At 38.0% G+C, this 24,106-nt stretch overlaps 2 protein-coding genes across 2 annotated transcripts; one reads left to right on the forward strand and one right to left on the reverse strand.

Annotated features, from left to right (window-relative positions):
* Nucleotides 1-1,920: 1,920 nt before the first annotated feature.
* Nucleotides 1,921-6,313, forward strand: LOC137925660 (uncharacterized). The gene is made up of 5 exons (XM_068769134.1): nt 1,921-1,954; nt 2,342-2,537; nt 3,163-3,262; nt 4,069-4,140; nt 5,376-6,313. The coding sequence occupies exons 1-5, from the start codon at nt 1,921-1,923 to the stop codon at nt 5,418-5,420; spliced, it is 447 nt and encodes a 148-aa protein (XP_068625235.1). The 3' UTR covers nt 5,421-6,313.
* An 811-nt stretch (nt 6,314-7,124) lies between these two features.
* On the reverse strand, nt 7,125-23,309 carry DNAlig1 (DNA ligase 1). Its single transcript, XM_068768829.1, has 17 exons — nt 22,978-23,309; nt 22,492-22,551; nt 21,781-21,870; nt 21,334-21,435; nt 19,591-20,080; nt 17,074-17,328; nt 15,757-15,960; nt 14,643-14,727; nt 13,656-13,800; nt 12,980-13,170; nt 12,140-12,277; nt 11,524-11,644; nt 10,366-10,528; nt 9,062-9,225; nt 8,200-8,441; nt 7,875-8,021; nt 7,125-7,290 (listed from the first exon to the last, which is right to left on the reverse strand). The coding sequence occupies exons 1-17, from the start codon at nt 23,185-23,187 to the stop codon at nt 7,155-7,157; spliced, it is 2,943 nt and encodes a 980-aa protein (XP_068624930.1). The 5' UTR covers nt 23,188-23,309; the 3' UTR covers nt 7,125-7,154.
* Between the last annotated feature and the right edge of the window lie 797 nt (nt 23,310-24,106).

The raw sequence follows: 24,106 nt of genomic DNA on the forward strand, positions 1-24,106 counted from the left end.
AGGAATTGATTTAAGATGGCGCGTGTCAACGACGAGGCAATACCTGGGCTTCATATTTTGAATTATTACAAAACTACTTCAATTATACTTTATTAATGTATTAACCGACCTCAAGAGCCGAGTGTAATTAAATGCTCGTAATTGTTGCAATTAGGCGCCGACGCGACGTACGCTAGAAGGACAAGGACGGCGCGTCGGTGTTGTCCACTCTCTTTTATCTTGGACCATGATAGAAGACTTCGAAAATGTAAAGAAATCTTGTAAGGAATTGTAGTACAGCCTCCAGGCTGGCGATACCTGCACTCTAACCCTACATCAATAAAACCTTTCTCAGGATCATGTACTTGTGAACTCTCTCTCTTCTTCTTCCTTGCCTTTATTTGGGGTCGGATCTCCTTATCAATTTGCGCCAGGCAACTCTATCCTGGGTTGTCTCTGCATCAAGTTGAAGGGTTTTCAGTTCCTTTCCGATATTAGACCACCACGTAGCTTTTAGACGACTTCTCCCTCTTGGGAATTCTGGGAGGCTTACGGCAGTTTTTACCACGTGGTCATCTGGTTTTCGTTGAATGTGGTAATACCATCGCAATCTATTTTCCTGCACATGTGAACTAAACCTTCAAAAACCTCTGTTACTTCTTCGACAGTTATGCGCGTGTGGCTAAATCGTTTGCGAGTTTTATAGGAATTGCTTAAATATATGACCAATTATCCTTACGAAGCTAATGTTACTAAACATTTCATATCACTTTAGTAAATCGTTCATCGTGTACGTTGAAGGACATTGGTAGCAGACAGATTCCAAAAGGTTTTTTTGGAAATCTAAGGAGTGACCATTATCCAGTATGGTTGTACCGCTGGCATAAATAATGTACGACTAAACAATCCAAATTATCTGGCATTAGATAAATATCGTATACCAAGCAATTTAGTGATAAAGTTAGACTTATGTAGTCGGTGATCAATATTGACTGTGCCGCGCAACGCGCCCTTGACCCGAGTTGGAATTTGTATCTTAAGGGTTTTAAGTGACATAGCGTGGGAGTGATTTATTCATTTATGAAATAACGTTTGTAGAATGAATCGCTTTACTACTGTATGATACCCTAATGGTTGAGGAATGAGACCTGAGATCGTAGTTTCCTAGTTCCATTCCCAGGAAAATATCTTATATACACATTTTGTGCGTTAATTACAACAAATTTCTGAAAAATGGGCAGCAGCATCCATAGCATAGCATACCTTACTGCGATCACCAACCCGTTGTGATGAAAGTATATTCACAAAGATATCCTTTGGACAGACCCATGCCTTGCAGTGGGCGTCTTTGGGCTGACCCGACTGTATTAAGGGTATTGTAAAAGAAACTATAAAAACCTGTCCGAGTTTGTTGTGTTCTCTTCTTAGATCTGGGCGCGCAGAACCCTGCACTTTAAGCTGAGGTATATCTTTAATAGGAGTTCAATCTGATTCTAGTTTCTCTCTAATTAGAATTTTCTGGCGAGAACAACTGAACAACTCCTGAAGTATACAAATTGTTCAAATAATTCCCTTGTATGGATTTATGTTAAGGTTTGTATGTGTTTGTGTGTGCAGGCGGCGCGCTGCGGTGCGCGGGACGCTGCCAGTACGGCGGGCGCTGCGTGGCGGCCGGCGGCGGTGTGTGCGCGTGCGCACCGGGCCGCGGCGGCGCGCATTGCCAGCGCTACGTGGGCCACGACACGGCCTGCGCCGCGCTAGCCTGCGCTCCGCCCGCGATCTGCGCCTGGCGACCTGACGGTGCGTGTGCTTTAAACTGTCTGTTTTCTACCCCCACAGCAGATAAAGAAAATTCTCCTCTTCCTTCTCATCGTAATTCTCATTCATAAAGTAATTTAATTCTTACAACGTTCCATTCTACACTTGTTCTTCACATCATATATGGAAGAGGAACATGTTTTTAATAACTACAATCGTCGTGTAGTGTGCTCTATTGCAATATACTATTTAAGAACCATAACTCAATACAAAAGAAACCGACATAGTTCCGCTAATTGGCAAGTAACACGTCTACTACTCGATATAGGTGTCCCCCATAGATTTCCAAAAAAAACTAGACGAAAGCGGCCTCCTGCATCTGATCACTTTGTTGGTGAATATCCTACCTTACGCTTGTCGTTCCATGGTCTTCACTCTAGAACCTTAAGGCCTGCAGCCATCTGATCTAGGCGCTATGTGGTTGACCACTGCCACTTTGGATTACAAATCCACTGGAATACATCAAAGATCTTGATACACTCTCCAAACATTAGTCGATTGTGAGCTTATCATTGAGTTTAAGAAATCGATTTGGTGGTTGCAGATGATCCCCTGGGTCCTGGTGAAGCGTACTGCGCGTGTCTGGACGGTGCGACGTGCGAGGCGCCACGTTCTGGCGTCTCCGAAGGAAGTAACGCGGCGAGCGGGGGTGGGGCGGCCTGGCTTGGCGCATCGCTGGCACTATTCACACTGCTGTCCCTGGCATTGGCAGTACTCTACCTGATCAGGAGGAGGCGTCGGTGAGTATTATATCTCCTGCCCAGCATCTATTTGAGTTTCAATCAATCGGCTCCCGCGTAAGAATATTTATAAATAGATAAGTGGAATGTTAGTAAAGGATCGAATAATATAGTTCACGCACAAAGTTGTGAAAACAGAGGAAGGAATATAATTGATTTTTTTTAAAATCACATCGTCAGTGTCTGTCAGATTTTCGGAAATTGTCTTCCAGACATCACTGATGATTTAAAAAAAAAAAACACCTGCATGTCGCTACTGGAACCTTCCATTTCAGTAACAGAAGATTCTACTTTAAAGATGATCGATCTTCATTTATATCAAACAAGTTCCACAGTGATACTTGTAACACTACACCGTGGCTATTTAATGAAGGAACAGTTGAAAAAAGAACAAAATAGGCATTATAATTTAATTTACAGCGGTCAGACCGCCTGGATTGTCTTTGAATCTTACTCCTCTGTACCCAACCAGGTCGGTAATCCACCTATTTCTGAGTGATGCAGGTGTCCTCTCTTTAATCTGTCTAACGCATGAAGCATTTCTCCAGACCCCTCAACTTTAATACTATCGAAGTTCATATCCGGGTACTTCGATGATGACGTCACGTATCTCGTGTTTTTACAGCGGCGCGTTTCTTCACGCTCGGCTGGCCGACAACGTGGAGATCAACAACCCCATGTACCTGGGCGGCGAGGATGATCTGGAGCCGCGCGCCGACGCACCCGTAAGTACTGACGTCTCAACACACACGCACATAAGTGAAACCACATTTGAAACAGTGACCAAAGTAGATACGTGTTTAAAGGCACGCAGTATCCTGTGGTGATGGCCAATTAACACTCAAGCATTCTACAAAGACAATTTGTTTCATCATCAATGATTAAGAGCGGCCAATATCTAGAGTCTTCAAACGACCTTAACAAAGCCTCCCGTCTACCTTGTGTGGGTAGTCCGTGTTCTCAATCTGTTTCGCACGCAGTCTACCCACTACCACGTCAAAACACCAATTCACTGGGTAATGTCCGATTACTTTCATTCATCTTCAGATCCCATTCCTAATTCTCTACTCACACTAACATAACATAAAAAAGAGTTTTCATCATTCTTCAAAGTTGAATGATTTTTAAACACAAAATCGAACACAATTTGTCCCGCCAACAGTGTCCGGCGCATGCGCATAAAACGACCTTTCACCGCTTCGACTACAACATAGGACGAGCATTCTATAAATAAACTGGCTTCAGCTGCTGACATTTCCATATTAATCTATGTTTTAGTAGCCTAATTTACATCCAGCCCTAGGTCGTCTACTGCTGAACATAAGCCAGCTAGCCAGTTGGAAGCAGTTTACGTCGAGTAGCTTCCGACGACTTCCAGGTCCTCTTTAAACCTTCCGTGTGGAAGTTCTACGTCGCGTCCTACCCGTGGTCTACACTGTATTACTTAACTACCCCAGCGGCTATCTGTCTACTTTATATACGTCATCTTAATATCTTAATATATATATCACTATGCTGTATTTGTTCACAGGCGGGGGGCAATCACTTCGCGAACCCGGTATACGAGAGCATGTACTCGCCGCAGGATGCACATCCTACTGAGGTATGAACCAGTACCGCAACTTTATTCCTCCATTCTCCCACGTGTAGTCGTGTTTCTAATGCGGTGCTTATTTTTATTAATCATTGTCAAAATTTCTTTATAACATGAGGTTGCTATAATCATTATAAGATTGATCTTATTATGCTTATATATGTATTTGTGAGAGTGTTTAATTTTAATAGCAACTATAAAGTAATCGTAGGACTTTTTGTAACTTTTGACAGATGACTGTAGTTGTTATGATTAGAAGCAAATGTTAAGTATTAGTTTTAGAAGTAAATTCGAGTGTTTTTCCATTAAACATCCCATATATGTATAGATTAAAAATTGTTAACTAGTCAAAAATTCAGATAGGAACATCTTTCTTATAAAACACTTATGACATTTAAATACCTTTAACTAAATTATTAGAGCCTATTTATATGCTCTTTTACTATGGATAGCAATTATACAATAGTCAAGTTGGACCCTGTGAGTGTAATGAAGTACTTCGGCAAGCAGCGACTCCCCCGAAACCTAAGTTAGATCTGATTAAAGCCTTATCCGAAGTCATTTGATTTGTCAACTTATTATACTCATATAGGTTGTCATATGTATACGAATTTCAAAGCAGCAAACATTAAAGTATATGTTATAAATACTTACCTAACCGAAGAAAAACGATTGCGCGATGCAATGTACTACTAGCGCCATCTATCGGCGCCGTCCGCAGTGACTCCGACTGACAAAACTGTATATAAATATACAAAGCAATATAGACATACTAGAATGGTTCTAGAACTTTGTACGACTCGGACTAAAAAAAATTAGCGCCTTTTCATACAAATCTATTGCAAATAAAAAATATATATGAAGTACTGTGTAAAAACAATATCTATTTAAATAATACTTACAAGTTATACTATTCCTATTGCATACATGTAACATGAATGATTTTTGTCAAAAATCTATAATTTTTTTTATATCGATTTCAATAAGTCTCATACTTGACGACTTAGAAGCGAAATATTTGTATATCGGAGGCCTAAATTGACCCTGTGGCATTGAACTCCTTATTTATTTTTATGTCGACGGTTTATCAGGCCCTAGATAAGGAGGAAAATCTCACCATTAATAACACATAAAAATAAAAATATATAGACTATATTTTTCAAATTTACAAAGTTTAAAAGTCTGATTAAGTTAGAGTGTAAATGGCGATAGAGGTTATCAAATCTTTATGAATATTGTTGCAGGAACGCGCCAATTTGCTGCAAGAGAGCTCACCGGCGCGCCTGTAGGACAGCGTGCGCACACGCCGCAAAATCAACTAGACTTGACGATGCAAATGTTTCATGCATATCAGGATGTCATACGTCAGAATCTCATTGCAAGATCAATGTCTTGCGCTGCCCACATCTGGACTTTCCGCGACCTTGACTATGTCATTCACCAAGTGGGGGACCTACCCATGGCTTATTTGAGCATATATTCCCTTGTATCATGGAGGCGTTAAAAAAACATAATTTTTAACGTTGTGTATACAATTGTAAAAATTGTTTAGTTATTGTAAGGTAGTTTAATAAAATGAGATAATCGAATTTGGAGGGTAGTACGAAGTGTTTGTTTGTAGAGATTTTTTAATATCTCGTTGATGACTGTTCGTGTAACATGCGGCTCTCTATGCAATATACTCAAATTGCATCCGTTTCTCGCACAATTATGTAGATCATTTCTCAATGCCAAGATATTTTATTAGAATAAATTTATTAAAGATTTAACCTGACGATCGATAGTATCAGGGCTGACGGCTGTAGACTTAGGCCACGTACATCGATGAGAAACCCCGCGATCGAGTCGTTGGACATTATCTAGGAGCAAAAACGTGGACGCATTGTGCCATAGATTTTTGAACTTTATTTTTCTTAACATTTTATTGCCAGTATTTGATTTTTAGGACAAAATACTTTTTTGGTATTGTACAATTTATAATTAAGTTAGTGATAAAATTGTTTTAAGTACAATTACTGTGGGCCAGTCTAGCGAGAGCTCCGGTCCGCGCTGAGGCAGCTGATACTGTGTTATGGTCTAATTAGATAATGTAAGGACATGCGACTGGTTTGCGCCGGTGACGGAGGCACTCTCGAAGCACTATATCATAGATATAATTATTTGTAAACATGGAATAAATGAATTCATCGATATTTTATCTTTCATTTCATAAATCCCTTTAAGGTTCTTCAATTCAGAGACCACGACCCGGCGCAACATAAGACGTCCGCTCATATAGTTGATCAACGATCTTGTTGCTATCAGAAGATGGGTCATCGCACGGATCGGGTTGCTTTCGTCTAAACTAAAGTAGTATGAGAAAGCGTTTCCGGTATGACAAAAGACGTCGAAGAAGACCATGAGGTTTTAGCCGGTAGATGTCCGGCATAAACCTTTCGTTGGCCCCTGAGTGGAGGGATACCTTAAGCAGGGTTTCACCACAAAAAGGGTCGCTTTCATCTAGTCTTGTTGAAAATCAAAGGGGGGAGGATAACATAGGTGAGGGTCCAACGATGAACATTGTACGTGATCTTCTAACTCTGGGCCACATTTTAAAGTTTATCGTTCCTCAACGAGCCAGAGAGGACTATTCTTTGAATTACCTTGCGATATCTAATGAGGAGATCCGTATACGAATCTAAGTAACATAGCCAAGCGAATTGGTAAGTTGCACTGGCATTGGACAGATAGTGCGCAAAATAAATAGTTGCTAAAACCTTAAGAGTCTGGAGTGAAGGCCCACGGAACTGGTACAACATGGGATGTTCAAGAAGGTAGATAAAGTAACTTAACGTCTTCTGAAGAAACTAAACGTAGGCTTCGTCCATAGAAATGTACGGGAGTGACTTTCTCAGCAGACAGGATGCACCGAGGACGGTTAGGAGCGCGGGATGCAGGGAATGCGGAGGGGGAAGGGTTGCGGAGGGGGGTGCAGTGAAACCAATGACCGGTGTACAGAAATATATTTACAAAGGAGTCCGGCATCAGTAGAAGTCCTCGTGATCGGCGCGCGGCGCCTTGGTCTGGTTGCGCACCTGGTCCTGCGCCAGGTACAGCTGTGCTACCTGCTCACTGGACGTAGCCTGTTCCGGTGCCTTGTCGTCACGTACACGCACGAACCTGCACACACACACACACACATTCTAAACCGTTCCGTTACAAGCCTATCATAGAAGACTTTTGAGTCAGAATTATTATTATATATATTATTTTTAAATGACACAGTATTTACTTGTATTAGTGTCAAAAACTATTTAGTAACATAAATCTTTTAAACTGAACCTTTTTTGGTGTGGGACATGGACATTAAATTTTCAGATAATAGTTTTTCAGATTTTTTTTATAAAAATTTGTCTTCTTTCTTCTTTCACGGTATCTTTTATGCTTTCTCTTTCAACCATCATAAAATCTTTCACTCCATAAGCACTAACGTCATTCAAGCATCGGCTTTCAACGTTCTTCTCCATTCCCTAAGTATCATAGATTATTTATCGCATTATAGCTTCCTAATTTTGTGCCTTGACTTTTATATCTTACATTTCATTATATTCTAGAACTAATTTATTGTTATTCATCTTTAGTACTTTCTTATCTATTCTTAAATATTTTTACATTCCTTTGGTCTTATCACACTCTTATTAGTTTTAATAGTTATGATCTAATTTTTGTTTCTCTGAATTGTAAGTTTAATGTATGTGTCGTACCGTGGGAAGCGCAGCGAGATGCCCTTGTCGGGCTCGACAAGTCCATGGGCTGCGCGATGCGCGGGCGAAAGAGACAGATCGGCACAGCGCACCTCCCACACGCACGCCGCCGCAAACCACACGTCCGGCGCCAACGACGCCTCGTAACTGTTCACGAACATAAACTAAATTATTCCATTAGACCATGAATAAATCTTTACGGAAATAAGTCATATTTATTACCACCCAATGTACCACGCCATTGTATGTCAGATATAATATTGTTAAAAATAAATATACTGAACTATAAACTATATGGTTTTAATTTTGAACCAGTATGGTTTACCTATAATAGTTCCTGGGAGCATCGATACGGTGTGCGTCAAGCTGCTCGCCAAGTGTGTCCAGGTCCTGGTCAGAGAAGCCCGTGCCCAGTTTACACAGGGTTTGGTACTGCTCGGAAGCGGGATCGTAGCAGGCCAGCAGGAAGCCACCGTAGCGTCCGCCGCGCCGCCCACGCCCACGGTACGCGCCCAGCACCACCGCGTCTACGCTATCGCCCACACCTTCCATGTAGTCCTTCTTCAGCTGCAACAAGACCCATATTTACTGCGGCCCTAGCGTATTACTCGTCTTATAGCTTAAATAAAATATATCACTACCGTCTTTCGGCTTAAGAATGGAGATGGCCAAATTAACATGCCTGGTGGTATCAGGGAACAATGTAGATGAATATATATATACGTTTAACCCACATAGCGCACATAATAGTAGACGTATGTCCTCAAGGCTCTGTAATAAAGACGACGTTATGGTCTTTGGAATATGCTGAAGGCTGGTCGTTTGGGTTTGAAATCTATGGTGAATGCCTATGTCCAGCAGTAAATGCCCTACAGCTGAAGTTATGACTGTGATATGGGCGACTGCACTCGATCTCTCCACTTCATGCTTCTCGTGACAGAAATCGGGTGCATAAGAATGACCCAAAAATTAACTCTTCAAAATTTGGATTACCCCCTATAATAATATTATTGTTAAGGTAGTCTAAAAACGTAGAAGACAGACAACCAACAATTTTGTTTGTATATGGTGGTGGCTTATGTCCAGCAATGGACGCATTCCGCAGAAATAATGATGATGACTTCCCGTGGTTGTATTGAAAATGAACTTATAGCCATAGGACATGTCACATTGTGATGACTGCTCACCTTGAGCCAGTTGTGCGAGCGTCGCGCGATGTCGTACTTGGCGTTCTCGCCGAGCAACATCTTCACCATTAGCCCCTCGCAGGACCCGCGCACTGATTCCTCCATGAACTGCTGCACCTCCTCCATCGTGCTGCAGTCGCGGGATTCAGCGAACTGCCACTCACCTGAACACGCGGTACTTAATTACATGACGATATCCACAACGGATCCTAACAGTAGCGTTCTGATGGCCTACTCAGACAAGAATGTACTGAGGATATTCCTCTGTCGATACCGCCACCCCCTCCACTTAACTGTGCTTGACGGTGCCGATTCGAGAAACCACTTTCGCTGCCACGGAATTAATATTTACTATTGCAATTTATGTGGATGACCTTCAGATCCAAGATCTAGTCGCTTACGATGAGCAATATAAGAAGGCTCAAGGTCACCCAGAGAACAATGGAGATAGTTATGCTAGGAATTTCAGAAATTAAAGTCACCGAAGTGGCTCGAAGAAGTAGCAGTGGGCGAGGCACAACTAGCCCAACCTACGGCCGTTGTGGGCGGAAGGTTCTCGAGTGGCGACCACGAGCCGGTAGATACAAGGTGAGTAGTCCCCCTACTAAGTAGACCGACGACATAATTAAAGTCACGGAAGACGCTGGACGCAGGCCCCTTCTAACAGAAGTTGAAAATTTAGGGAGAAGCCTTGTAGTGGATCTTCTATCAGCTGATAATTATGAATATTTAGCCACTTCCGCACATGCAGTGGTAGTCGTGCAATAAAGTGCACCGCTCGCCAGCTCGCTGATAAATGCGTATGCGGCAAACAATGCGAATCACACAACCGCCACCGTTAAATTACTCAACACGTGTTTCACCCCTCCATGGGGCATCTTCAGGAGTTATGTCACACCGATTAGTGCCAAACACAGAGTCTTTTTAATTTGATGTATATACGCGCCTGTTCAGCTTGGCATGCTGATCTTAAATATTTAATGGAATCAGGCGTTATCTCGCGGAAGTCCATCCTAAGTAAGAAAATGACCAATATTTAACTATTATAAATTTTATTATACTATTATAATTTATTAATAAGAAATATTGGTCCTTTTCTTACTTCGATGGACTTCCGCGAGGTAACGCCTGATTCCGTTAGATAATTATGAATTTATGACATTTTTTGCTGCATACATTTCAACGTCCTTTAGTGAAATAAAGATGTATCAAACAGGCTCGGTATGTTAGTTCCCTGAACACCATGTATTTTCAAACTTCTTTGAGTGATGTGTGATGATATCGAAATTCATCGGTAAACCCACCTGGGGTCTCTATGAAGTGTTCACGGAGTAGGGCGCGGCGCTCCGCTAACGGCTCACGGACCAGCGCGCGACCGTTCAGCAGAAGCAGGTCGAACACGAACACGCACACCTGGACCTTGATCTGCGACGCCTCTGCATCTTTGCGTTTGCGCGTTGACAGCACCTGCGCACAATTATTCATAAAAAAATATCTTTATCTAAGTATGCATTTATATGCTCTCATATATTTTAATTTATTAGTACATAATTAGTAAGCTACCACCAGTTCAGAAATGCAATTTTGCTGAGAATAGCCGGTCAGGAACTTAACAGTTGCTCTAAATTAATGAAATTTAACAATGATGTATAAATTATTATAGAAACTATGTAAACAAGTCAACAAATCAAGTCCAACACATTGATGCAACAACGTACGCAAGGAATTTAAGAAAAAAATAAACTTTTCATATTTTTCCATTTAACATTTTTATAAATTAAATCCTAAGTTACTCCTTTTTACACATGTCTGCCAGTATAATTCTCGTCAAAGTTGGTACAGCCATTTTAGGGATTAATCGGAACAATAAACAAAAATTTAAAAAATATATTTTGGTACATGTACTGAAAATCACAAGGGTTTAACATTTAACAATCTCTTTCGCGATTTGTGATAAATCTAGGAATAGGCTATATATCCCTGGGTTATTAAGTGACGGTTAGAGTGAGAGACCACGTTTCAGCTTAAGGTGCTGTGGTGGAAATCCCTGGTCACACATTGGATGTAGACTTTTGGTCGTTCATCACCGAAGGATAATAAATACATTTAAAGCAACTAGTTTCTTTAATAATTCTATTTCATACTGTGCCGGGCTTATATGTCGGTAAAGCAGTGTCTGTTTAACTTCAACACTTCATAGATGGCGCTGTTACTAATGGCGTCTATTGTGGTCACCGATCGATAAAGCGGTTGGTATTTGAGATGTCAAGGTGATAATTTTAAATATTGCAGAATAAACTTTTAAAAGGAAACTTCTAAAAGGAATTGACAATTTAAATAATAAACTTTAAATAGATAGAAATTTTCTTACATATATAGCTCTAAGATAGCGTATGATACGTCAATTGTATTTTATCAGGAACTGATTTCCTGTATTCAAATGTCATAAAGTCATGCCAGACCTGGAAGGGCAGTATCTGCTTGGCGACTGGGTCGTACGCCACGGCCTCGCAGTCCAACACGCAGCTGTGTACAGTGGGCTGCAGTAGCGTAGACAGCCGCGCCAGCACGTCAGGGTATTTACTGCGAACATCATCACCTGTTAGTGCTTTATCACTTGCCGTACACTGGGTTTTTGGTAATCATGGTGGGGTTTAGAACAGTAATATAAAGGATAGACGGACTTAGTAGATGCATTTGATTTTTCTTTTAATTTCGTTTTGCTAAGTTTATAGATCAGTTTCAATTACGTAATGTGTTGTAATGTAGCGTGTTTCGTCATTTTTTATAAGAGTATAATTAATTTATATCAATTTTTACGTGTTTTTCTGGTTACAAAAGACGACATGAAAAGGAGACATATATTTTTCCAATTTATTAGGTATTATATCAATTAGTATTTTTGTAACCCTGAAAATCTTAATTTACTTTGAGTCGAGTTTTTTTTGGAAGGTAACCACAGCGCGAAGCGAGGTATTGGTGTATTCTTATTATATTGCGTGTTATTTTGGTTAGAAATAAATGTTTATCTATCTAAAAAGGAAGGAAACTTGGAAGAAAGCTAAATATTAGGCGCACCTGGTGTTGTCCTCCTGGTTACGGCTGAAGATGCGAGCGTCAGGGAAGCTCGGGCCAGAGTCCGGCGCGCCCGGCACGTGCACCTGCGCGCGCTCGCCGTCGTACTTCCATTCGCACGTGAACTGCACGCCCTCGAACCTGCCCATAACACAAAAAATATTAAATGAAAAAGAAAAATAATGTGACAAATAAAAAAGGAGAAACAAAATAAAACGTTAATCAAGGGCTGTCCATCCAATGAAAGGCCCCAACAACAGTGCCATAAAGTAAAGCAGCGCACAACCTGATCATTTATTTATTATTTATTTATACTTTTTTGTACACTCTTCTTGACTTTATTTAGAAGTACAAGAGGCAATTGTATAGATAGAGGCGATCTTTTTCAGACAACATTTTGGATGAAGATGAAGATGAGAGACATGAAGGAGAGGGGCAGTGTATGATATATATATGTGTATAAATAAATAACAAATGCGTGTTCTTTTACCATATTTTTAAAAGCATATTTTATTTATTTTACCGCATTACTTGTTACAAAAGAAACCTTCCAAGCTAGCAAGAAGTATACCATTTTGCACAAATTACCAAAAGTGGTAATATATAAGAACAAGTTAACAGCGAGTTTGTTAGGAAAATACAGGCAGTAAAGCTCTACTCTACCATGTGTTTTAAGCAGATTCTTCTTTCAACATGGAAGGTTACTTCTGAGAAGAACATGCAAAAGAGACCTAAGGCGCCGAAGCATCGGTTTTACTAGCTCTGATATTTATTATAGAAATATAAAAGTGCCTACGATACTTTAATACAATTCTGTCTACACTTGCAAAGGGCGTTACCCACCTGGTGAATATCTCGTTCACGCCTCTAGTAGGGTGCGCAAGCATAGGCTTCAGAGGAATACCAGGTGTAAGGCGGCAGTGGTCCGGCAGCGCGCGCACTCCTTCCTTCAGCAGCACAGGCACAAGTAGTTCGTAGTTGGGGCACTCGCAGTACGTCGTCTTCACCAACATCGCGTGCTCGTCTACGAGGGCCTGGAATGATTTAACACAGCTGTTTAGCACCCGTTAGTTCACATTCAAAGTAATTCAGGCCAGGTTAGTTAATGTATTAGCCAAACATATTGGTGGATTTATTAAAAAAGGATTTTTGGTGATAACAAAGATATTTAATAAATTTTTATTTTATATAATGCACTTAATTATAAAATCCATATTACTCAAAAAATATTTGAAGTTATGCCAAAAATTTATTTGCACATCCGATATTTTATTATTCTTAAAAATAATTATTTATACATATATAAAGAAAGAATTTTAAATACTTAGCAAGGCTCTTCAATTTAATTCACCACTATGCCACAATTAATCAAGTTTATACCTGAACATTAATAAATAAATAAAACACGTGAACTTTATTAATCGAGAATCTAAATTATAATAAAACAAGAAGGAATCTAAGATGATTGAAAGTGAAGAATAAATTTAAAAATCGTACATCTAAGTTGCACGTGAGGTACCTTGAATTCTTCAGGAGACATCTGCTTGGCCACGTCCAGGCAACCGGCGCGTGGTCCAGCAGGCGGCGTGGCAGCCGCGGCCAGCGCCAGCGCCTGCAGCAGCGACTGCTCTGCCAGGCCCACACGCAGCTTGCCCTCCAGAGACCTGCCACCAACACATCTTCATCATACCAGCTGAAAGATGCTCACTACAAGGACTTCCCCAAAGATCGTCACGAATATCTGTTTTACACTGCCTGTGTTCAATGCCTTCTCGTGACTTCTACTATGTTGTACAAGCAGTAGGCCCCGCCCACTGCCACTTTTGACAAGCGATTCTTTGAGCTACGTCAGTTATCTTGGTTCTTATGCGGATCTCCTCATTTCTGTTCGAAGCAGCGAAGCTCGAAGTAGCTCCTCAGCCTTGAATCTTATAAGCCAAGAACTCATATCAATAATACTTCCTAATCAAAATATACCTGCATCTAACTGCACATGTGTGTTTACACTTAATATGTTGAAGTAATTAACTACATGTAAAAACGATTTAAATGTCAAAATTGACATGCGAGGTATAGAAAAAAATCTTCCCACTGAAACGAGTTTAGTATATAACAATATAAAATGCCTGGTGAGGAAGAATAAGCGGTAAACTTTGTAAGTAAGCGATAGTTTAATATGTTTTCGCAGTTTTAGGTCTACAAGACAACAAGACATACTCCTTTAATGTCTATCACAAAGATATATGGGGGGATATACCATAATAGCCACGCTTAGTAGGCGGGATAGCGATTGTTGTGAATGATTATGGTACACAAAGGACATTGCTGCCGATTCTCTGGAGACTTGTCTGTGAGCAGTGGCAATCCTGTATAATTGAAACATCGAAGTGTGAATTATAAAAGATTGTATCACAAGTCTCTGTTCTCTACCGCTGAGCTACCACAGCTCAAATATGCCTTTACCTGTAGACTCTACATCTGAGAAGAATATTTAAAGCAAACTCACCTTATCAAGTACTTGGACTCTGAATGCCTGCACGCAACATACAGCGACTGGATCTTTCCTATCTTCTTATTCACTGACGCCTGACCTGCACAAATAATCAATAAATAAACTTACTAATTAGTTAACCTCCTTCAGTTATTAAAAGGCTAGTAAATTTTCACTGTAATATCTTATCTTCATCATCATGGCCACTGGAACTTTAAGGTTCTAAAGTAGAGATCGCAAATCAGCAATCACAGCTTAGGACATCTTTCCAAAAGTTGGACATATGATGCTGTTAAGTTTGTTGGAAGACACCAGACACCGTTAATCAGTATATTGGAAATTTTTTAGGTTGGCTTAAGTCCAGCAGTGGACATCAGTGAAATGATGATTGCATCCTTCAATAACCACGATAGTTCAAAAAGGAACTGTCACTTGATATTAGTATAGCCTTCGACAAACTTTGATGGGATACTGACTCGTCAGTTAGTTGAGTTGTATAAGCAAAGCTATGGACGTAACATTGTAAGGGTAACAAGGATCAAGGAAACATAGCATATTGTAATGACCACTTAAATATCTGACACAAAAGAGACCGCTGGGAACAAAGAATGAAATCTACGAACGATCCAATCGGGGCTGACGGCTAGAGAACTAAAAGGTGTAGAAGGAACGTCCTTCACTTTATTGCATCTTTCACTGCAGCTGACAAGCGGTGAGATTAGATAAAGTACGGAATATAAGACAGCAGAAGCTCGTCCGTCAGGAGGCTTTGTTTCTTTACCTCATCAGCACCCCGTGCGTCGAACCATCTAGAAGTTACATGCCTTAAGACAAAGACGTGTCTTGGGGAAAGTCTGGAGTGTTTTGTCCGTTGCCTCAGGACGGCAACCATGGGTTGAAGTAGATTGTAGCGTAAATACTGAGGATGTTTGCAGATTAGTCAAGTGTCCACATAGTGACGAAATTTTTAGAAAATAGATTTTAGAAGTTAAATGTCTAAAGCTTCATACAATGATGTAGACTATAAAATATTCTGATAGGTAGCCATTGACATGTCTCCTGAATTCTCAAAATGCCTCAATTTAGACGCCATTGCGTTAGTAAAGGGTGAATAATTGAGTTGGTGTACCGGTCATGGCGGCGACCTCCCGCAGCGCTGCGAAAACACGTGCGACAGTCAGAGGCGCGGGCGTGAACATGGTACGCTGCGTGCTGCGCGCTTGCTGCGCTGCCAGACCCAGATCACCACACCGCTGCGCTGCACTCTTCACCTGCGCTAGCGTTCTCCCCGTACACTGCCCCACCGCCTTCATCAGATACGTCTCCGCAATTCCTGCGGAATTTTTACTGGTTACTTTCAGTTCACCATATTTCTGTCACATTTGAAGATACATATTCTCATTTGGTATAATTGAAGTAACCATATATAACATCATTGCCGCAGGTGTATAAATAGCCATGTAACTTTGACAATATAAACACAGACAAATAGATAATTGATATTGTATAGATACAAATACGATAGATTTTATAGCCTTCCATGATTTTGTAAGTTTCAGTTTTTTTAGGTTTGTAGGAGCTACATCACACATCATCATTATCAGCCGTACATCCCAATATAGGATTCTTCCTGGAGCCGGTAGGTCTAGGAGGTAATACCAACACATCCAGAAGTAAAAGTGTGTATTTCATATTTGGACATCTATAAAAGTAATTATATTTCTGCAGGTTTCCCCTTTTCGATGCGTCGCTTATTTTGACGTAATGCAGCTCTTACAAATTTAATTCTATCATAATTCTTTTCTAATGTTTTAATATCTGTGGTACATTATATTTAATATATCATTCTAATCTGGATCCGAGATACATGAAGTCTCTATTTCTGATACAGCATCACAATTTCAGTGTATGGATTTTATATAAAATATTACTTACTTGGATTTTTATACTAGTGTGAATAATAAATCACACTCTTGTGTTTTTAACAACTTTACGTAACAAAAGTTTTAGCAGCTCTATGAGTATATTTCCGTAACGAAGTCATAAGACGGGGGACCACTTGCCACACATCTAATGCCAGCTTATAGTATGTACGAGAAATGTTTCCAAGAAGCCATATTGAATAGGCAGTAACATTGACCTTCATGTTGGTCAATGTCCTTGTGATTTTTTATGGGGACATCAAGTCAGCAAGAGAAAGCAGTCAGAAGTAGAAATAACGGCGGTCCCAATATCTTAAACTTGCAGAGATTTTTTAAAAAAAAACATTCATTTTCAATTGGAACAATGTTCTCTAAGAATAGAAGGAAACTTTAATAATATTATTTGTATAAAATTATTAAATTCCTTCTTTTGGTTTAATAAAGAGTAAATATTTAACAATATACAAGTATTTTCTATATTATTTAAAAATATTAACTTTAATACGGCCTAAGATGCCACTCACCCAGTTCCAAGCCCTCATATGCAGGAGCCAACTGATTCAAACACAAATAGATACTCGGCAGCAGATCTTCCGGTGTCAGGGTAATCACCGATCGGAAGTAATTGCTCAGGATCTCAACCATTTTCAGTCTGGCTGAAGTCGCTTCAATGATCTCCAATGTCCTAGCTAGAGCCAGGTATGGTACCTTCTGTTCTTTTTTCCAACAGGCATCTTTGATCGGGTGATACTTTGATTTTCCAGGATCGTAGTCGGCTTCTGAAATTAAATAACATACATATAAAACAATTACTATTACACATTGCTGATCGGTCAGGAATTAACTCGTGTTTTTAAGACCTAACGAGTCACAAGTAAACTCATGATAGATTTTTATTGCATCACTGTTGTTATGTATGTTGGCAACCATGCAGTGCAATTATTGATCAGTATAATACAAGCTTTTTCCCTCTCTTATAAGAGCCCCCAAACCTTTTGTTATAAAAATACATAATAATTAAAAAATAGATAAAAAATGATGATGGAACGTAATGAAGAATCTTTCAATAAATTATATGCGGATGCTTTATTTGATTATCAGAGTGATTATGAATCAAATTACAGTAACTGTGAAAATGATACTGCATCAGAAGAGAGACTGATATTACGCCACCGAAATATCATAAAATAAATATTATAGCATCAGATAGTGACTACGATTTGAAATAAGAGTGGAAAAAAAATGATATTTCTTATATAGTTGTAATGGAGTAGGTCTTCCATCTCATCTAATGGAAAATGTAGACGAAGACGAAGGTGGTACACGCCCATCCAAAAGAAACCTGTTCACTCTACTCTTAATGGCTCCAGAGTCCAACCCATCAGGAAAAATAGACCCAGGAAGGTCGTTCCAAATCGTGGCAGCTCCCACCAAAAACGAGTTGTCAAGCCGTTTAGTTCGACTTTTTGATATGTCAACAACGTAAGGATGAAACCTTTGCCTGCGTCCGATAAAGAAATTGCGATGGCTCAATCAGTTCGAAAAGAGCCTTTGAGCACTCTCCAAAGTGTATCCTACGAAAAGCCGATAAAATGCCAACACGACGATGCTAACTCACAGAATTCATTTAATATGAAACCATTGAAATTGGTGACGCTCCGGCTATAGGGAGGGGGGGGCTAAAATTTTTGGAAGTGGTCTTTTTGACTTTGTCGTTATGCATACCAATTTGTACCAACCTCAAATGAAATAGTTATATAAAATTTATGCAAAAAAAATTTTAACTGTCAATTATAATAAAGCGCGATAGATATTGTTAAACATAGTGACTTATGTATTCCAATACCTGATGAATAATTATTTCTATACATAATGTGACAATAATTACATGTGGGCTCGTTATGGAATTTGCCTAAGCTAATTTCTACCATGAGTGTCGTACGAGCTGACAGTAGAATAAGTTTCCAAAGGGCAGCAGCATACACAACTTACCATAACACCACACTGGGATCTCCAACCCTAATACAAAATGTGGCAATTATGGTATATCCTTCCAATGAATATACACCAAACAAAAAACCCCTCTGTTTCTGGTTACGGTAGGGTCCAGGACAATAACAGCAGGGCAAAGTGTACCTTATAATTAAGGTCGGAGAAAGTCTAGATACGGGTAGCACAAGGCTGGACACCTTTACGATTTTTGGGAGGAGTCTAATTCTTGCAGTGGCCGTTTATCAGCAGAGAAGAAGATATATAATGTTTTATTATTAATCACAGTGTAACTAAGTCTCAATATTACTTTTTATACATATATGTATACAATATAGTTTGTAATATGTGTAATCAAGTAGTTTGTTTATTTAAAATTCCTTATTATACAGGCTAGGGTACATTTGAATGGTTTTATAATAAACAAAAAATTACAATGGACAGTCTTATCGCAGGAGGCAATATCTTATAGACAACCATAGTATGGAAACAGTAGTACAAAACACACATATACAGACATACATAAATATACATACATATATATAGCTTATTAGTTTTATAGGAAATAAGATATAATACATTTTACAGAATAACACATATTATAAATAGAATGAAATAATAAATAAAAACATCAAACTGATTTCGATCGCACTTGCTTCGGAAAGAATAAAGACACAGAGAAAGAAAAATAAATGAATTAAAGGATTAATATTTGTGTGGTGAAGGTTAACATCTACGTGGTACAAGGGATCGAGATGTCCACTAGGTGGACCTGCAACATAAGTCAGTAAGCTGCAAAATACCGGTCATCATGGAGATCTTTGAGAGGGACTCATGATTTTTTTAATCTTTGATTTTATGTTTAGATTTTATCCATATTTGGACATATCAACTCCTTTGTGGCCGTTAAAAAATCATTATGGAAGCACAATGCCCATCAAAATCGTTTAGCTGTACACAATGACGCACTTTAAAATAAAGGAAAAGGTTTATGCCCAGCTGTGTACATAACTTTATATAAATTACAAAATTATATTTAAGATTATAGTTACCTGGCACTAATGAATCCTCAGTCTTATCATCTGCTTCGTCACTAGCTTTTTCTTTTTTTACCTTCCCTTCCTTCACTTCTATGTCCTTTTGAGTGGCACTTTCTCTCTTTAGAAAAGCACTCATTGTATTTTTACTTTCCTTTCCACTTGTATCTTTCGTTTTTGGGGATGGAGATTCTTTTTCAATTTTGATTTTAGATTCTTCTTGACTTTTTGATTTCGTTTTTGGTGTTTTCTTTGCTTTGGGTGTTTTAATGTTTTTAGATTCTTTAGGACTAGCTGCATCTGTGGAATTTTTAATGTCTTCTGGACTTGAGACATTTGTCTCGTCTATTTTTTTAGCTTTAGGTTTGGTTTTCTTGCTTTTGGGTGAATCATATGTCTTGAGCCGTTTCTCCACTTTCACTGGTATTGACTCCTCTTCAGAATGTTTGTTAGTGTCTGCTTCACTCTCCGAACTCTCAATTCTTTGTCTTTTCACTTTCTTTTTCTGAAAATATATACATACTATTAAAATCAATCCTGACCTTATAATAAAAGTGTTCAATTGTAAATCAATATTGTCCAGATGCAATTATTGTTAAAAATTAAAAACTAAACACATTGGTTTGTATAAGATGTCCTAGACATTTTTGTTTCTAGACCACTTTCAAAATTTTGACGATACAGATTCCCTGTAGCTACATTTCAATCTTATATTAGAATATTTAAATTTTTACAACTAAAGAAAGGCTTTGTTGAAATGCCTTTAGACAATTGCACTCTATGTCGGTTTGTTTCAAGCTATATTATCAAAACCCTACACCAAGACTGCTAGGCTGGTCTTTAATATGATCATGATCTTCCAGTAGCTTATCTTATAATTTCTGAGAAGGGTATTTTATTTTTATATGGGATTGGTACATATTTTTAATGTAAAAACCAGACCACATTAGGTTTATTCAATAGTCTTCCTAACAAATGATATCTTTGGGCGTTACTGTTGCATTCAAAAGTATTGATTTAACTGATCACTGTGACACTAGACTTTCTAATAAGAAACAATTTGATTGATAACAATGTGTGTATAGGCATATAAATAAAGTAAACACAAAATATTGAAAAATAAAAAGGTTTAAATATATTCTACAAGTTCAAAATATCTTTTTTTACATAGACCTTGACACAAACTTTTAAATGGTCAAATATTTTAACAGTACAAGCTCGGGATGCTGATCTGCTGGGAAGAGATGGTCAGAAAGAACTGTGTTTGATATAAACATTATAATATCAACCCTGCACATGAATCTACAGACCATGTTCCACACATTTCGATCAACTAAAAACTTTTGAATGCTATAATATATGTAATGTAAATAATGTATATATATACCTGCTATGGCAATATACAATAATATTTCATTACGGGCATCACTGACAAGCTTGCAGTCGCTCAAAGAGCTATAGAAGATGATGTTCATGATTATCTACAAGATCAAATCAGATATGAGGTTTGTATATGAGAAAGAGACTAACATGACATTAAAGTGACAGGTTACTCAGTACGCAAAATGGATAGCCAATGGAGTCTTAAGGTTCTGGTGACTTACAAGACAACAGACAACATTGTTAAAGTCTGAAGATGGTAGATGCTGGCTGCTTCCGACCGGTCTTATTGGATCTATAGGGAAGGCCACAGTCCAGCTGTGAATCAAATAAACCTATTCCTCTGCAGAGACTATACTTTACACTAAATAGACTCACCTTTTCGGAGCTGACTGGTGAAGGTGATCCAGAAGTGGATTTTGATTTGGATTTTGGTGACACATCTTCAACACTTTCAGATCTTAATCTCTTGGATGTTCTCTACAAACAAGTTACAAAATATTATAGGTGATAGGTTATAAAGGTGTAATGTTCATGTAAGACTACCCGTATTACTGGCTTCTAATGCCAAATTATTTTATACAGTTAGTTAGTTAATTAAATTAATACTAGTTCAGATGCTATCAGTGGCGCTGCTATTGCATTCAGGTCAACGTTGGAATATACATATTTTTATATATAGATTCTATGAAAGAGTAGGACATAATGTGTATTTTAAAGTACAGATCTCTTTTGCTATATACTGGACATGCAATAAATATATATAATATATTATGACCGCACATAAATCTAATAAAATCTTTAAATATTATGCAGGAGACTTACCTGTTTTGAAGTGATTGGAGAAGGTGATCTGGAGGCGGATTTTGGTGACACATTTTCAATGCTTTCAGATCTAATTCTCTTGGATGAACTCTACAAGTTACAAAACATTCTGAACATGACTATCAAACAGAGCTATTAAAATATAAATATTAATTTGATCAACCTATCATCATCATTTTGGCAATAAGATTTTTACCACCCCAACTCCTCCTTCATAAATTTAAAATACACAAGTTGGAAGAGGCCTGTCTCCAACATCTTCAGACTACTTTAATAAGGTCAACTGCTCATCTTGTGGGTGGACGTAATATAATTATAAAAAGCAAGAAAAGAGCACACCAATTCAACTGGTATATTAAGTAGACTAAATAACTTGTAAACCAGAATTATTTTGCTACAATATGTATGCTATGGTAGGATCTGATAGACCGTACTTGTTTATGGCAGATGTAGGATGCTGCTATACCATAGTCAAGCAGCAATACCAGTAATACTATGTACTACATCCATCTGTAGTATCTGTGACAGCCAAGTGGAGATCCCTTTTTGGAGACCGTAAATTGTAGTTACTCTATGGAATGTTTGCTGAAGGTCCAAATCGAGCGCCAGGAACCGCCTGCCACCATGTACCCATGGAAGCTTACTTGTGCAACAGTGCAAGACAAAAAAAATAACAACAACATTTCAATACATATATTAAGCATCTCTTACTTTTCCATTCACAGGTGAGGATTTTTCTTCTGAGATTGAATTGTTTGCACTTAGTTTGTCCTGTAACATACAAGTTCAAATGTTTACTATAGTTTTACTATCTTTTCTAAAGCAAGGTTTACAAGGTCCTTGTTGCCTATTGACATTTACAAGTTTTCCGGGTAAGAGTTGAAAGAGTGCACAAGGTATTTTTGAAAAATTACAATTATAGTTTATATGTACTCAACACAACAACAATTTTCTGTGGTACCATAATTCATAGAGAACCTCAGCATAATTGTAATTGTTTTGTATAAATCAATAGTTATACTTATTTTTTAAATAAGACGGAAGAAAAGTTAAGGTTAAAAATCTTGGCAGATCATAAATCATGACATCAAGGAAGTTACAAGAGGTATTCATGGAATATCAAAACATAGACCTATATACAAACCGGGCAAAAATATATATAAAATATTATGATTATTTTCAAGAATTGACACTTACTTCTTTTGAGCTTACTACGGCGCCATCGCTACTTTTCTTAGGGGTTATTTTAAAAAATGATGTAATACTCTTTTGTGACATGTTTCTTGCATTAAGTGTATAACAGGGTTGATTTTTATTAATAAGCCATATCCGCCGATATTTATTAAGGGGGCTATGTGATACGCAATTAACTACTCTACTAATTGCAAGCAACTTGCGGATGTTCATATAGTAATCAACGTAACAAGCAAATTTTCGGACTTAAAGTATAGTAGTACATCACCGGCATGATCACTTAATTGTTAATTTATTGAGAATAACTGATCCTGCTACTTTTGTTGACACTTTTTGGCGCGAACCGGCAAACCCTATGAAATGTCTTAAACGTCAGCTGTCATTATATATACGTTTTGTTTTGGTTTTGAAAAACTAATGTTGTCTTGTATTGGTGGATATATTTAGCTGATTTATATAACTCATTGCAAAAAATTGAGAAGAATAGAAAAGCAATACCATTGATCAATGGCACAGAATGCTCTTTATATAATTAATTTCACATTTTTTGGATTAATTATACGATAATTAATAAAAAATAAGATTTTATAAGATATAATAATTATAAAATTATAAAAAAATAATAGTGACAGACTTTTGATCATCATTACATCCATGTTTTAGAACAAAATAGATAACAGTTAAGATTTGTTAACCACGTTATTTATTTTTCGTGCTAAACACGTCACATCGTATTTATTAATATCCGAAAAATATTTATAAGACAAAAGACTAATTCAAATTTGAAATTAAAATTATTACTATAAGAAGTCAATATCAATTATCCACAACTGATTTTATTCCTTCGTATTTTACGATGTTATTATACTGAAAGAAAATAAAAGAAATAATTGAACGATTTTACAAAAATCACTTAAGATACATGTAACATATTATTCAACACACTTGATTCCAACGTAAAATTGTTAATAACATTATTCTTGATATAAATGTTGCTATAACGATAAGTTAGAATTAATTTCTTATTAAGTTATTGTGAAATGTATTATTTAAAAGATTTTTATTTTTGTGTTAGAACATTATGTCGCAAAAATATTTTAAGAAATGAAGCAAAATAAAACAGAAATATATT

This window comes from Battus philenor, unplaced genomic scaffold (genome assembly GCF_028537555.1).
Source record: "Battus philenor isolate CCGP_79_NKW_IND1 unplaced genomic scaffold, ilBatPhil1.0.hap1 SCAF_27, whole genome shotgun sequence".
In the NCBI taxonomy this organism is placed as follows: Eukaryota; Metazoa; Arthropoda; class Insecta; order Lepidoptera; family Papilionidae; genus Battus; species Battus philenor.